At 42.7% G+C, this 14,041-nt stretch overlaps 1 protein-coding gene across 1 annotated transcript; it reads right to left on the reverse strand.

Annotated features, from left to right (window-relative positions):
* Positions 1-5,110: 5,110 nt before the first annotated feature.
* On the reverse strand, positions 5,111-13,499 carry LOC139546561 (purine nucleoside phosphorylase LACC1-like). Its single transcript, XM_071355088.1, has 5 exons — positions 12,819-13,499; positions 10,174-10,352; positions 8,745-8,913; positions 8,412-8,637; positions 5,111-6,847 (listed from the first exon to the last, which is right to left on the reverse strand). Exons 1-5 carry the CDS (start codon positions 13,345-13,347, stop codon positions 6,640-6,642), a joined length of 1,311 nt encoding a protein of 436 aa, XP_071211189.1. The 5' UTR covers positions 13,348-13,499; the 3' UTR covers positions 5,111-6,639.
* Between the last annotated feature and the right edge of the window lie 542 nt (positions 13,500-14,041).

A 14,041-nucleotide genomic window follows, 5' to 3' on the forward strand; every position in this document is an offset into this window, starting at 1 on the left:
TGGGACGTTAAAAGTAATGATATACAGTTGAAGTCGGAAGTTTACATACACCTCAGCCACAAACATTTAAACTCAGTTTTTCACAATTCCTGACACTTAATCCTAGTAAAAATTCCCTGTCTTATGTCAGTTAGGATCACCACTTTATTTTAAGAATGGGAAATGTCATAATAATCATAGAGAGAATGATTTATTTCAGCTTTTATTTCTTTCATCACATTCCCAGTGGGTTGGAAGTTTACATACACTCAATTAGTATTTGGTAGCATTGCCGTTAAACTGTTTAACTTGAGTCAAACGTTTCGGGTAGCCTTCCACAAGCTTCCCACAATAAGTTTGGTGAATTTTGGCCCATTCCTCCTGACAGAGCTCGTGTAACTGAGTCAAGTTTGTAGGCCTCCTTGCTTGCACACGCTTTTTCAGTTCTGCCCACAAATTTTCCAATGGGATTTAGGTCAGGGCTTTGTGATGGCCACTCCAATACCTTGACTTTGTTGTCCTTAAGCCATTTTGCCACAACTTTGGAAGTATGCTTGGGGTCATTGTCCATTTGGAAGACCCATTTGCGACCAAGCTTTAACTTCCTGACTGATGTCTTGAGATGTTGCTTCAATATATCCACATAATTTTCCTTTCCTCATGATACCATCTATTTTGTGAAGCGCACCAGTCCCTCCTGCAGCGATGCACCCGCACAACATGATGCTGCCACCCCCGTATTTTACGGTTGGGATGGTGTTCTTCGGTTTGCAAGCCTCCCCCTTTTTCCTCCAAACATAACGATGGTCATTATAGCCAAACAATTCTATGTTTGTTTCATCAGACCAGAGGACATTTCTCCAGAAAGTACGATCTTTGTCCCCATGTACAGTTGCAAACCGTAGTCTGGCTTTTTTATGACGGTTTTGCTGAGCAGGCTTTCAGGTTATGTCGATATAGGACTTGTTTAACTGTGGATGTAGATACTTTTGTACCTGTTTCCTCCAGCATCTTCACAAGGTCCTTTGCTGTTGTTCTTGGATTGATTTGCCTTTTTGGCACCAAAGTACGTTAATCTCTAGGAGGCAGAAAGCATCTCCTTTCTGAGCGGTATGGCGGCTGCGTGGTCCCATGGTGTTTATACTTGTGTACTATTGTTTGTACATATGAGCGTGGTACCTTCAGACGTTCGGAAATTGCTCCCAAGGATGAACCAGACTTGTGGAGGTACCACTTGTGGAGGTACCATTTTTTTTTCTGAGGTCTTGGCTGATTTCTTATGATTTTTCCATGATGTCAAGCAAAGAGGCACTGAGTTTGAAGGTAGGCCTTGAAATACATCCACAGGTACACCTCCAATTGACTCAAATTATGTCAATTAGCATATTAGAAGCTTCTAAAGCCATGACATCATTTTCTGGAATTTTCCAAGCTGTTTAAAGGCACAGTCAATTTAGTGTATGTAAACTTCTAACCCACTGAAATTGTGATACAGTGAATTATAAGTGAAATAATCTGTCTGTAAACAATAGTTGGAAAAATGACTTGTGTCATGCACAAAGTAGATGTCCTAACCGACTCGCCAAAACTATAGTTTGTTAACAAGAAATTTGTGGAGTGGTTGGAAACGAGTTTTAATGACTCCAACCTAAGTGTATGTAAACTTCCGACTTCAACTGTATAGCCATTGATTCTAGAAGAATTCATCTCGATTACCCAGAAGTAAAATTATTTTGCAGAAATGTGTCATTTCCTGTTTGACTTCTGGGGGGAATGCCATTAACAATTGTGATGACCTTTGTGCAAATAATCAATGACAAACACCCCAAACAAGGAACTACTGCTGCTTGTAATCACATAACTCTATGTGAACCTTGACAGATTTTCGCCATTTTATGTCCACGAGAATCTGTCCATGAGAGATTCTAGAAGAATATAACTGTCCATGAGAGATTCTAGAAGAATATAACTGCCTCATGAGCTTAGTTAACTGTTTTACCCCATCAGAAACCAACATATGAGCTTGTTTTACACCAATGTTTGTAAACAATGTAATTGTCAACAAACACTGAAAACATGGTTAAAACGATCATGTTGATCTCATGGATGGTCAGTGCTTGCATCTATAGTGCTATCTATGAATGTTTATTTTTTTTACCAAGTTGCACTACTCAAATAGCACATAATTGGTGGAACGACCCAGACCTGTTTTCTATCCCCCTGGGCTGAGTTCCAATTCAATGACCCTGACTTTCTGTTCCCTTAACCTCTGCCTAGGGCCGGGCCTCGACCTTCTCCCTGGCTGTTTGCAGTAAAACACTCAATTATATGAATATTGTCTTGCGCCACAATGAGATATGTGTGTGTGTTTGTGCGTTGCCTTGCGTGCCACAGGCCGGTGCTGTGAGATGCTGGCTGTGTGTGATTGTGTATCCTAACCTACTTAACCACATTCTTTCCAAAACAAAAGCAGCCAGGTTGGTATTTAGGAAACAATTTGTGGTTTTCCAAGTCCACTCACACCACACACTGAAATCTGTCATGGCCAGGGTCAGAAGGCCTGTTTGGGGGGTACACAGAGACAGCGTAAACAGTTACAGTATAGCAGAGTGCATATGCGTGTGTGAGTGTTTGAGAGTTTTTGTGGTAATGATTATTATATGAGGAGAGAGAGGCGAGGCAGTTATGAAACTTAGTGTAGGTAAGTAAATGTCTGTGTATACGTGTGTGCACTGTGTATGTATGGAGTAACAGAGAGAGTACATGTGTTTGTATGTGGTGGTTATGAAACAGAGAGATTTATAGTTATAATTACACAACAGAAGACTCTGACCGTATTAAAAACAAGTAGAACCCTACTGCCTGTCTAAACTAGATAAAACCAGACAGAAAGATAGCAAGGGAGAAAACTAAATATTAAGAGAAGGTGAAAAGAAAAAGACAGTGAGAGAAAGAGAAAGCAAAATAGAGAGTGGGAGAAGAAGGAAAAGAGAAAGAGAAATTGAAGAAGGGAAAAGCAAACGAGTGAGCGAGAGAGAGAGAGAGATAGAGAGAGAGAGAGAGAGAGAGAGGGAGAGAGAGAGAGAGAGAGGGAGAGAGAGAGAGAGAGAGAGAGAGCGAGAGAGAGCGAGAGAGAGAGAGAGAGTGCTGTCTGGAATGTTGAAAGAGCCATCCATTTGCAGACACAACAACCTGGTGATTAGTTTCGGATTTGTCTTGAACTTGCTGCTCTCTGGCTGTGACTAGACTGAGACTGATCATTCAGACTGACTGTGTTAGATTATCAATCAAATCAAAAGTGGTTAGAAGTGATACTTATACAGTTCCTAGTCCCCTTCTCTCCTCTCCTCTTCACTCCTCTCCTCCTTTTGCATTTCCTCCTCCCCCTTCTCTATTCTATATCTGCTCTCCTTTCTTTCCCCTCCCCTCCTTGTCACGTGTGACAGCCAGAGCCAGTTTCCCTCAGTCTCATGATGATCTGCAGACCCAGAGGAACAGAGAGAAATCTGCAGACAGAGAGAGAGACCCAAAACACCCTAGATCATAGATGGAACATTTTTACAGCTAGTTCATTTCTCAGAACTGTTTTCTACAGACAGACAAAGTAGTGAGGTTAGGTGTATATCCTCACTCTCACATGTGATGTGACGGCTGTAATAAACAGAGAAAACAGTTGTTTTGTCGCTGGATCAAATTAGACCAAATCTTTGTATCAAAACAATTGATATTTATGTCATTTAGCAGGCGCTTTTATCCAGAGCGATTTACAGGAGCAATTAGGGTTAAGTGCCTTGCTCAAGGGAACACACAGATTTGTCACCAAATTGGCTCGGGGATTATGAACCAGAAACCTTTCTGTTACTGGCCCATCGTTAGCCTACCCTGCCACCCCCCAAAAAACAATGGTTTCATTTGTAGGTCAGTGCTTGTTCCCTACGTACTGTTGGAAGGGTAAGTTCAGTCAGAAGGAAGAAGATTGGGGACACAAGGACAGGGCAATCCTGACAGTGTCTCTCCTAACAGAGGCTTCCATTCATTTGAACGTAAACAATCAAACATGCAACACCGATATCTGCAAAGTACTGCAGTAATGTGTTCCTTCCTACGGTACTGACGCATTCACATACACATGCAACACACATACATGTCACAACAGTCCAGTCAGTCAGACAGAGGTGATGCAGTCAGTAATTACACTGGCAGATGAATGAGTAAAGTTCTCGACAGGTCCTATTACACCACAGGGGCTAAAACCTGATCGGGTCACACAGACACACCAGTTGATCCCAGGAAGGGTGTATATGTCTCACCCTCTCAGGCCGTGGCTTCCTGTGCTGTTCTGGCAGAATGATGGTGTGAAAGACTCCAATATCATTTACACTGACACACCCAAACGCACACTGTCATCTGAGATCTACCAGCTCCACTATGTGTGAGTGTGTATGTGTACTTTCAGAGACTGTTAGAGATCCCTTGGCACTTACCACACAGTGCTAACCCTTGATGTTGTCCTGGCTAAACTCTCCACCTGGCCGCTCGCACTCAAACTCTCAACCTTACATAGATCAGTCCAACACCTAAGCCATTAAGACCAGAGTTCTGAACCTGTTCATAGGGTTGCTGGTATTGTGAGGACACTACCATGTTTAGAGGCCTGTATCCCCCAGTGTCTTGACTCATTCTCCCAGCAAAACAGACCTACTGCTTATAACAAAGCTAATACTGCACCCTAGCGCCCAATGTCTGCAACAACACTACCTATAATATATATACTGCATTCCGTCCACTCTGTCTCCCGCCCTCTCTCTGTATGTCTCCCCCCTCTCTCTGTCTGTCTCCCCCCCTCTCTCTGTCTGTCTCCCCCCTCTCTCTGTCTGTCTCCCCCCTCTCTCTGTCTGTCTCCCCCCTCTCTCTGTCTGTCTCTCCCCTCTCTCTGTCTGTTCCCCCCCCCTCTCTCTCTCCCCCTCTCTGTGTCTGTCCCCCCCCCCCTCTCTCCCCCTCTCTCTGTATGTCTCCCCCCCTCTCTCTCTCCCCCTATCTGTGTCTGTCCCCCCCTCTGTCTGTCTCTCCCCTCTCTCTGTGTGGTTAGGTTATTATATTAGGACATTAGGATATTAAGCACAGCTGTTGGTCTTAATTAGTCAGGTTTAATTAAAGTAGCTGGTGTGGAACTTATACAATGCAGTGAAGACGTGTTTAACGGTAGCTTTAATAGACCATGGCCTCATAAAACACTAAAATAGAAGATCATACAAGATAGACTTTATATGCCTTGCTATGGAGGTTCTTTTAATCAAACGTTCTATATTGGGTTTTCATTTATGTGCACCCCACATGGCCTATTCATACAGACGTGATTCCTGAGATCTTTAGACAAAGATAAACAAACAATGCATTATTGTATTTGTGTGAGGATACAGTATTATTTTGGTGGTGCTATCGCCACCTTTTGATACATCAGATTTCCTGCTACTGTATTTCTGTGGAACCAAAATTATGGCACCAAAATAATACTGTATCCTCACACAAACACAATAATGCTGTAATTGTGTATGAATAAGTGTTTGCATATGAAGTGAATATTCATGGAAAGATCTGGAATGTACCGCTTTTATGTTGCATGCAACTTTACCACAGACAGATATGGCTACATGTGCATTTAATATACAGTACCAGTCAAATGTTTGGACACACCTACTCATTCAAAGGTTTTTCTTTATTTGGACTATTTTCTACATTGTAGAATAATAGTGAAGACATCAAAACGATGAAATAACACATGGGAATCATGTAGTAACCAAAAAAGTATTAAACAAATCAAAATATGTTATATGTAAGATTCTTCAAAGTAGCCACCCTTTGCCTTGACGACAGCTTTAATCACTCTTGGCATTCTCTCAACCAGCTTCATGAGGTAGTCACCTGGAATGCATTTCAATTAACAGGTGTGCCTGTTCATTTGTGGAATTTCTTTCCATCTTAATTCGTTTGAGCCAATCAGTTGTGTTGTGACAAGGTAGGGGTGGTATACAGAAGATAGCCCTATTTGGTAAAAGACCAAGTCCATATTATGTCAAGAACAGCTCAAATAAGCAAAGAGAAAAGACAATCCATAATGACTTAAAGACATGAAAGTCAGTCAATGAGGAAAATTTCAAGAACTTTTAAAGTTAAACCATCGTGTCTTTGTGAGACGCAGAGTAGGTGAACGGATGATCCCTGCATGTGTGGTTCCCACCGTGAAGCATGGACGAGGATGTGGGATGGTGTGGGGGTGCTTTGCTCGTGACACTGTCAGTGATTTATTTAGAATTTAAGGCACACTTAACCAGCATGGCTACCACAGCATTCGAGTGGCGCAGAGATACGCCATCCCATCTGGTTTGCGCTTAGTGGGACTATCATTCCTCATGAACCTGGTTGACAGAATGTCAAGAGTGCGCAAAGCTGTCATCAAGCCAAAGGTTCACTACTTTGAAGAATCTCAAATATAAAATATATTAAAAACTTTTTTGATTACTACATGATTCCATATGTGTTATTTCATAGGTTTGATGTATTCACTATTATTCTACAATGTAGAAAATAGTCAGAATAAAGAAAAACCCTGCAATGAGTAGGTGTTCTAAAACTTTTGACTGGTACTGTACATAAATGAATTCAGTGTTCTGAACTACTGAAACAGTCAGTAGTTCCTGTTTCGTCCATCCACAGGAAGCCCATCTGTGTTCCGAAGTCAAGCCCGTCCCTGACGTGGGAGAAGAAGGCCTCAGGGTGACAGGAGGTGCACAGGGTCACGCTCGGCCTGTCAGTCACTGTGTCATCATGGATACACTCAGGCAGGACCCCTTCCCTCTGGAGAAGTATTCTGGAATGGAGAACGTGGAAGTTTAAAAACACAGGAAAAGAAGAAACCCTGATCTAAACAATGTAGATTATTCTACTTTAATTATTCCATGGTCAGCATGCCCCAAGGGTGAAATGTGTGTTCAGAAGAAATACTGCCCCTTTAGTTAGACTCTCCATCATTCTGCTGGTTAGATTGGTAATCCATTAACCTGATGGGACTAATGATCATTTCAATAGTATCACCCTACACAACCAGTATCCAATCACAGAGATCACTCCCAGGGCATGACCTTTGTCTTTGCAATCAGATAAGTGGCTGGGGGGAACTGACTCTATGGTAGTAAATCAGGTAGAGCGGTAACCTTGTAACACCCTATAGGAAATCAATCAGGCAACTCTCCAGCCTAGCAGCACCTATCATAAAAACCACTTCATAGTTTGACCTCATAGTGACCTCATTATTGACCCTGTGGAGTTATTTCAACTGGGAGTCAATGCTTTTTTTATTATCAGTGATTTAAGGACATTACGAGAGAAAGAGAAAGAGTGGTAAGGCTCAAGCAACTGAATGTAGACGAAAGTCGAGGAGCGAAGTCGGGTGAAGTGCAACTGCGATAGCCGGAAGTCTGATATTTATAGATTTTGTTAAATTATTTTTTTTACTACTTTTTCTCTCCAATTGGTAGTTACAGTCTTGTCCCATTGCTGCAACTCCTACACGGGAGGTCGAGAGCCATGCATCCTCCGAAACACGACCCTGCCAAGCCACACTGCTTCTTGACAAACTGCTCACTTAACCCAGAAGCCAGCCGCACCAATGTGTCGGAGGAAACACCGTACAACTGGCGACCGTGTCAGTGTTAATGCTCCCGGCCCGCCACAGGAGTCGCTAGAGAGCGATGGGACAAGGACATCCTGGCTGGCCAAACCCTCCCCTAACCCGGATGATGCTGGGCCAATTGTGCGTCGCCTTATGGGTCTCCCAGTCGCGGAAGGCTGCGACACAGCCCGGGATCGAACCCAGATATGTAGTGCCTTAGACCGCTGCGCCACTCGGGAGGCCCGGAAGTCGGATATTAATGTGGTTTTCCAACAGCAAGGCTCAGATCAACATGGCAGTGTTGCCATTGTTTTAGAAAAGTTTTTCTTTCTATGTCTCCAACCCCCATATCGCACACTCACAAACTGGCATACTATACGTGTACATTGTACAATCAATAAGTGACAGAGAGACTCAAATATCACATTCATTTGTATATATCCAGTGTATACACGAATCGCGACAAAGATGGTTCCTGTTTCAGTCATGTCTTTGATCATGTTTGCGTGGGTAAAAAAAAACAAATGATTGGTTGACAATAGAGCCTTCCACAATGCAGGCGATGGCTGCAGGATGAAGTTGGTGAAGAGCAACTGCAGAAACTTGGTTACAAGATTTTTGTAAAGTTCATGCAGTCGACAAGTCGGACAATTTTTATCCCCATAATGCAACACTTTGAAAGGCAGTGACCAACGATGTTTGAGAAAAGGGATCTGCTTGAACGCGCTATTTGTCTATGTGTTGTATAGTTGGCCAAACTAACCTGGTGGCTAGTCGTATGTTGACATGAGGCCTGGTCTCGGCCATGTCAGGAACACAGTCAGGGTGGATAGAGTAGAAGTCTGCAGCCTGCTCTCTCTCCAGTGTAAAGCAACAGGCCCCCACCGACGGCCCGATCACCACAGTGACGTCACACGCCCTGCTGCCGAATCCCCTCACCATGGCGTTGACTGTAGCCATGGCAACACCCATCAGGGTTCCTTTCCATCCTGAGAGAGGGAAACACAAAGGAACACTTTATAATGACGCACCAGCAGACATCTTTCTACGGAATATTAATACTGTCTTGTACTTAAAGTGTATGTGTGTGTCTCACCAGCGTGAGCTACTCCGATGACCCTGGCCACGGGGTCAGTGAAGAGGAGGGGCATGCAATCAGCTCCTGGCGCAGCTATGACAACACCTCTCTGATTGGTTACGATGCCATCATAGTCGTGTGGCTCCTCTTCCTTTCCCATCACCCATACGTCACTGCTGTGGTTCACCTGGCAGAAACAGCTATTCAGCATTAACCACTTAATGATGTCAGTGATGTTTTCTACAACCCACTGGAGTGAGTGTTACACGATGTACAGGACACGTGCACTACCTCCCTGTGCCATAACGGTCTAGACCTCAATCAATCAATGTATTTTATAAAGCCCTTTTTACATCAGCAGTTGTCACAAAGTGCTTTACAGATATGTAGCTTAAAACCCCAAAGAGCACGCAATGCAGAGGCAGAAGCACAGAAACAGTCCCTAAAAGGCAGGAACCTAAGAAAAAACCTAGAGGAACCAGGTTATTAAGAGGCGTGGCCTGTCAGAGTGCATATTATGGGGGGCCCAGGGGGGTCTCAGACCCTCTGAATGAGACATGAATGCCCCTAAATGCAACAAAGTCAACTTTGGGGGGGATCTATAATTAATTCTAATTGAACCATTCTCCTATTTATTTAAAATGCAATTTTTTCTGCTACAGTGGTAAATATTCAAGGAGAATTTTCCTATGTCTGAAGTAAATCTCAATTTGTTATGTAAATGGCTTGTTATAGAAGGGTCCAGACCAATGTTTCCTCTAATTTTTGTTCATCGTCAGCTAATTTCAGGTCTGCTGAGTGCAAACTTGAACATTGTGAAAATTCTGTGCAACTTCCGGCGTATGTTTACCGTGAACACAGGCTGTACCCTTTAAGTTAAAACTAACAGTGGTCAAGTAGGCTACTGTGGCTATTTGATCATAATGTAGGCCTACCAGAGTGTCCTTCCATAAAAAACAACGGAGAAAATGCATCCTATGTTGTTTATGAGAAACTTACCCCAGCCGCGATTCACTTCCTCATTGCTTGTTGTGCAGTATCAGGGCACGCAAAATACATGAACAAAATCTCAAAAACACCCAAATATGTATTTTTAGAAACGGACACACTCTCAGTATAGTGATGTAGGTCATTAGATGTTGTACACATGAAATTGTGTCATTCTGAACTTTATCCGCAACGTTACATTCCCTTTTGTGCAACTCGAGACGTTTACTATAGCGACACGCTCGGCCTGCACCGCTGTGTGGGGGAAACTTGACCAAAAGGGATTATAACTTTGGAGATAAAGTTAAGCGTGCGAAGTCCCGGAAAAAAATAGAGACCCTCCGCATGTCACAGTATAGTTCACACTCTGTAGCCAGTCTTCTTCTGGTTGACCTCTTGAGGCAGTGTTACACTTACATCCAGAGAGGCTACATTAATGTTATTTGCTGTGCTGTGGTACCTTGACCAGGTGCAGGAGTCGGGGGTAGAACCCAGCCTTTTGGGCTAGTCGGCGGATGTTCTCGGCTACGAGGGTCCTGGGGTCTCTGCGTCTGGAGCTACTGAACAGGTTGAGAGAGGAGAGGGAGGAGATGGAGGAAATACCTCCTGTACGTGTGGTGAACCCATGGGAGAAACAGTCTATACACACACACACACACACACACACACACACACACACACACACACACACACACAGAGAGAGACAAAGTGGGGAGAGAGCGAGAAAGAGAGAACGCAAGTATTTCCTGTGACTGTGCCTCAAAACCAAATGTTTACCTGGCACACCACTCCACCCTGGAATTGAACAGCCTTTATGACCAGGTCCACCTAAATCAGCTCAATGTAATTGAAGAATACAAACAATCTAACCACTTCGGGGAAAATTGGAAAACTCTAAACAAACAACACAAAGAGTTATATATTTAAAACGGAGATGTATGGATAAACCTCTTCTCCAATCTTTTTGTCTCTATAACAAACAGCAAAACATATACATGATCAAATACAAATCTTAGAATCAACTATTAAAGTCTTCCAGAACCCACTGGATTCTTCAATTACATTGAATGAACTACAGGCCAAATTACAAACCCTCCAACCCAAAAAGGCCTGTGGTGTTGATGGTATCCTCAATGAAATGATAAAATATACAGACCACAAATTCCAAATGGCTATACTTAAACTATTTAACATCATCCTTGGCTCTGGCATCTTCCCCAATATTTGGAACCAAGGACTAATCACCCCAATCCACAAAAGTTGAGACAAATTTGACCTCAATAACTACTGTGGGAGCAACCTTGGGAAAATCCTCTGCATTATCATTAACAGCAGACTAGTTCATTTCCTCAGTGAAAGCAATGTACAAAGCAAATGTCAAATTGGCTTTTTAGCAAATTACCGTACGACAGACCACGTATTCACCCTGCACACCCTAATTGACAAACAAACAAACCAAAACAAAGGCAAAGTCTTCTCATGCTTTGCTGATTTCAAAAAAGCTTTTGACTCAATTTGGCATGAGGGTCTGCTATACAAATTGATGGAAAGTGGTGTTGGGGGAAAAACATACGACATTATGACATCCATGTACACAAACAAAATTGGCAAACAACACACACATTTTTTTCCACAGGGCCATGGGGTGAGACAGGGATGCAGCTTAAGCCCCACCCTCTTCAACATATATATCAACGAATTGGCGAGGGAACTAGAACAGTCTCCAGCACCCGCCCTCACCCTACTAGAATCTGAAGTCAAATGTCACTGTTCGCTGATGATCTGGTGCTTCTGTTCCCAACCAAGGAGGGCCTACAGCAGCACCTAGATCTACTGTACATATTCTGTCAGACCTGGGCCCTGAAAGTCAATCTCAGAAAGACAAAAATAATAGTGTTCCAAAAAGGGTCCAGTTGCTAGGACCACAAATACAAATTCCATCTAGACACCGTTGCCCTAGAGCACACAAAAAACGATACATACCTCGGCCTAAACATCAGCGCTACAGGTAACTTCAACAAAGCTGTGAACGAGCCTAGAGACAAGGCAAGAAGGGCCTTCTATGCTATCAAAAGGAACATAAAATTTGACGTACCAATTAGGATCTGGCTAAAAATACTTGAATCAATATCATTGCCCTTTATGGTTGTGAGGTTTGGGGTTCGCTCACCAACCAAGAATTCACAAAATGTGACAAACACCAAATTGAGACTCTTCATGCAGAAGAATTCACAAAATGGTCGTGTTAATCCCAACCAAATCATGAGAAAACAAAAAAGATAATTACTTGACACATAGGAAAGAATTAACAAACAAAAAAAGAGCAAACTACAATGCTATTTGGCCCTAAACAGAGAGTACACAGTGACAGAATACCTGATCACTGTGACTGACCCAAAATGAAGGAAAGCTTTGACTATGTACAGACTCAGTGAGCATAGCCTTGCTATTGAGAAAGGCCACCGACAGCAGACCTGGCTCTCAAGAGAAGACAGGCTATGTGCACACTGCCCACAAAATGAGGTGGAAACTGAGCTGCACTTCCTAACCTCGTGCCAAATGTATGACCATATTAGAGACACATATTACACAGATCCACAAAGAATTAGAAAACAAAACCAATTTGGATTAACTCCCATATCTATTGGGTGAAATACCACAGTGTGCCATCACAGCAGCAATATTTGTGACCTGTTGCCACAAGAAAAGGGCAACCAGTGAAGAACAAACACCATTGTAAATACAACCCATATTTATGTTTATTTATTTTCCCTTTTGTACTTTAACTATTTGCACATAATATGACATTTGTCATGTCTTTATTATTTTGGAACTTTAGTGAGTGTAATGTTTACTGTTAATTTTGATAGTTTATTTCACTTGTGTTTATTATCTAGTTCACTTGCTTTGGCAATGATAACATGTTTCCTATGCCAATAAAGCCCTTACATTGAATTGAGAGAGAAGAGGTGTATGGAGGGAGGGGAGAGGGGGTGAAGAGGAAAGAAGGGAGGGACTGTTCACTGGTTGCTGAATGATAGTCTTCAGATAATTCAGCATAATATTACACTACAGTAATAGATACAGTATTACACACACACCTACCTGAAATGAAAGTGGACCTCAGTATGGTGACGTCTCCTTTAGCAGGTAACTGCTGCAGAAAGCTTCTGACCTCCTCTCTGACCTCACTGACAGGTGGAGCTAAAGGTGAGTCGCATTGCACATGACCAGGGCACGGGAGGTCATTGGATGTGATGTACTCAAATGTATACACCTCCGTGAAAAGTTGCTCAATGTATGCTTCAAACATCGGTCTCCTGTTTTTTGAGGTGAAGACCCGAACCGTTCGCAAGTCCAGTTGGTCCACGGCTAGTTTGAAACGGTACCAAGACTCCGTAACAGTGGTGTAGTCCAATACGTGGACGTTTGTCTTCTGACTGAAAAACGTTTCCAGCAAAGACACCTTGTTCTCGCCGTTTGCATTACAACGTTGAACGTGTGGTCCGAATAGTAGATATATTTGAAAGCCGACATCGCTCCTACCTGTGACGCTTTTTATTTGCCTCTCCACGCACGAGCTGTGCTGCGGACACCGACAGTGAATTAGATCTATAATGAAGACTTCTGACATGTTGTCAAGTAAATGCAATAATGATATCCAATAAACGGAAATAACTACTAGATAAAACTACGAGATAACTACTAGATAAAAGCTTCTCTACAAGTGTGTTATGAATGCTGCATGTCCAGGGGCGATGTGCCTTTTTACGCAAAGAGGAACACATTTTCATGCGTCAACACGCCGCTTTCAGAAACTCCAGAGAGTTTGAACTTCCTCCTTGAATAGCACTGTTCCCGCCCTCCGGGGTTATCACTAGTTACCACCGCCACAAAGTCAAAATTGTCTCTATCGTACAAATTCATGAAAACAAAAATTAGCTTTTTGGATCTTAATTTAAGGTCAGGTTCAGGTATAATGTTAGCAGCGTGGTTAGGGTTAGGTTTCAAATCAGATTTTAAGAAGATTAATTCAAGAAATAGGCTGGGGTTTAGCCATAATTATGACTTTGTAGCTGTGGTAACCAGTGACGTCCGCCCTCCGCGGAAATTCCAGCGCGGGGTTTCTGCGACGGACTGTACACCGGTAAACAGCGTTAACCCAATATAATCTTTGACCTTTCTGAGTGTTCCTCTTCAATCCCTTTTATTGTTTTGAAGACGCATAACTTCCTCATAGCCATATCATATAATTTATTCTGTATCAATAATGTCTGGCCATGTTTGTGCTGGTCTGGTTTAGATGAAGAGGAAGTAGGCTACTGTAA

The sequence above is a fragment of the Salvelinus alpinus genome, chromosome 20, assembly GCF_045679555.1.
Source record: "Salvelinus alpinus chromosome 20, SLU_Salpinus.1, whole genome shotgun sequence".
Lineage (NCBI taxonomy): Eukaryota > Metazoa > Chordata > Actinopteri > Salmoniformes > Salmonidae > Salvelinus > Salvelinus alpinus.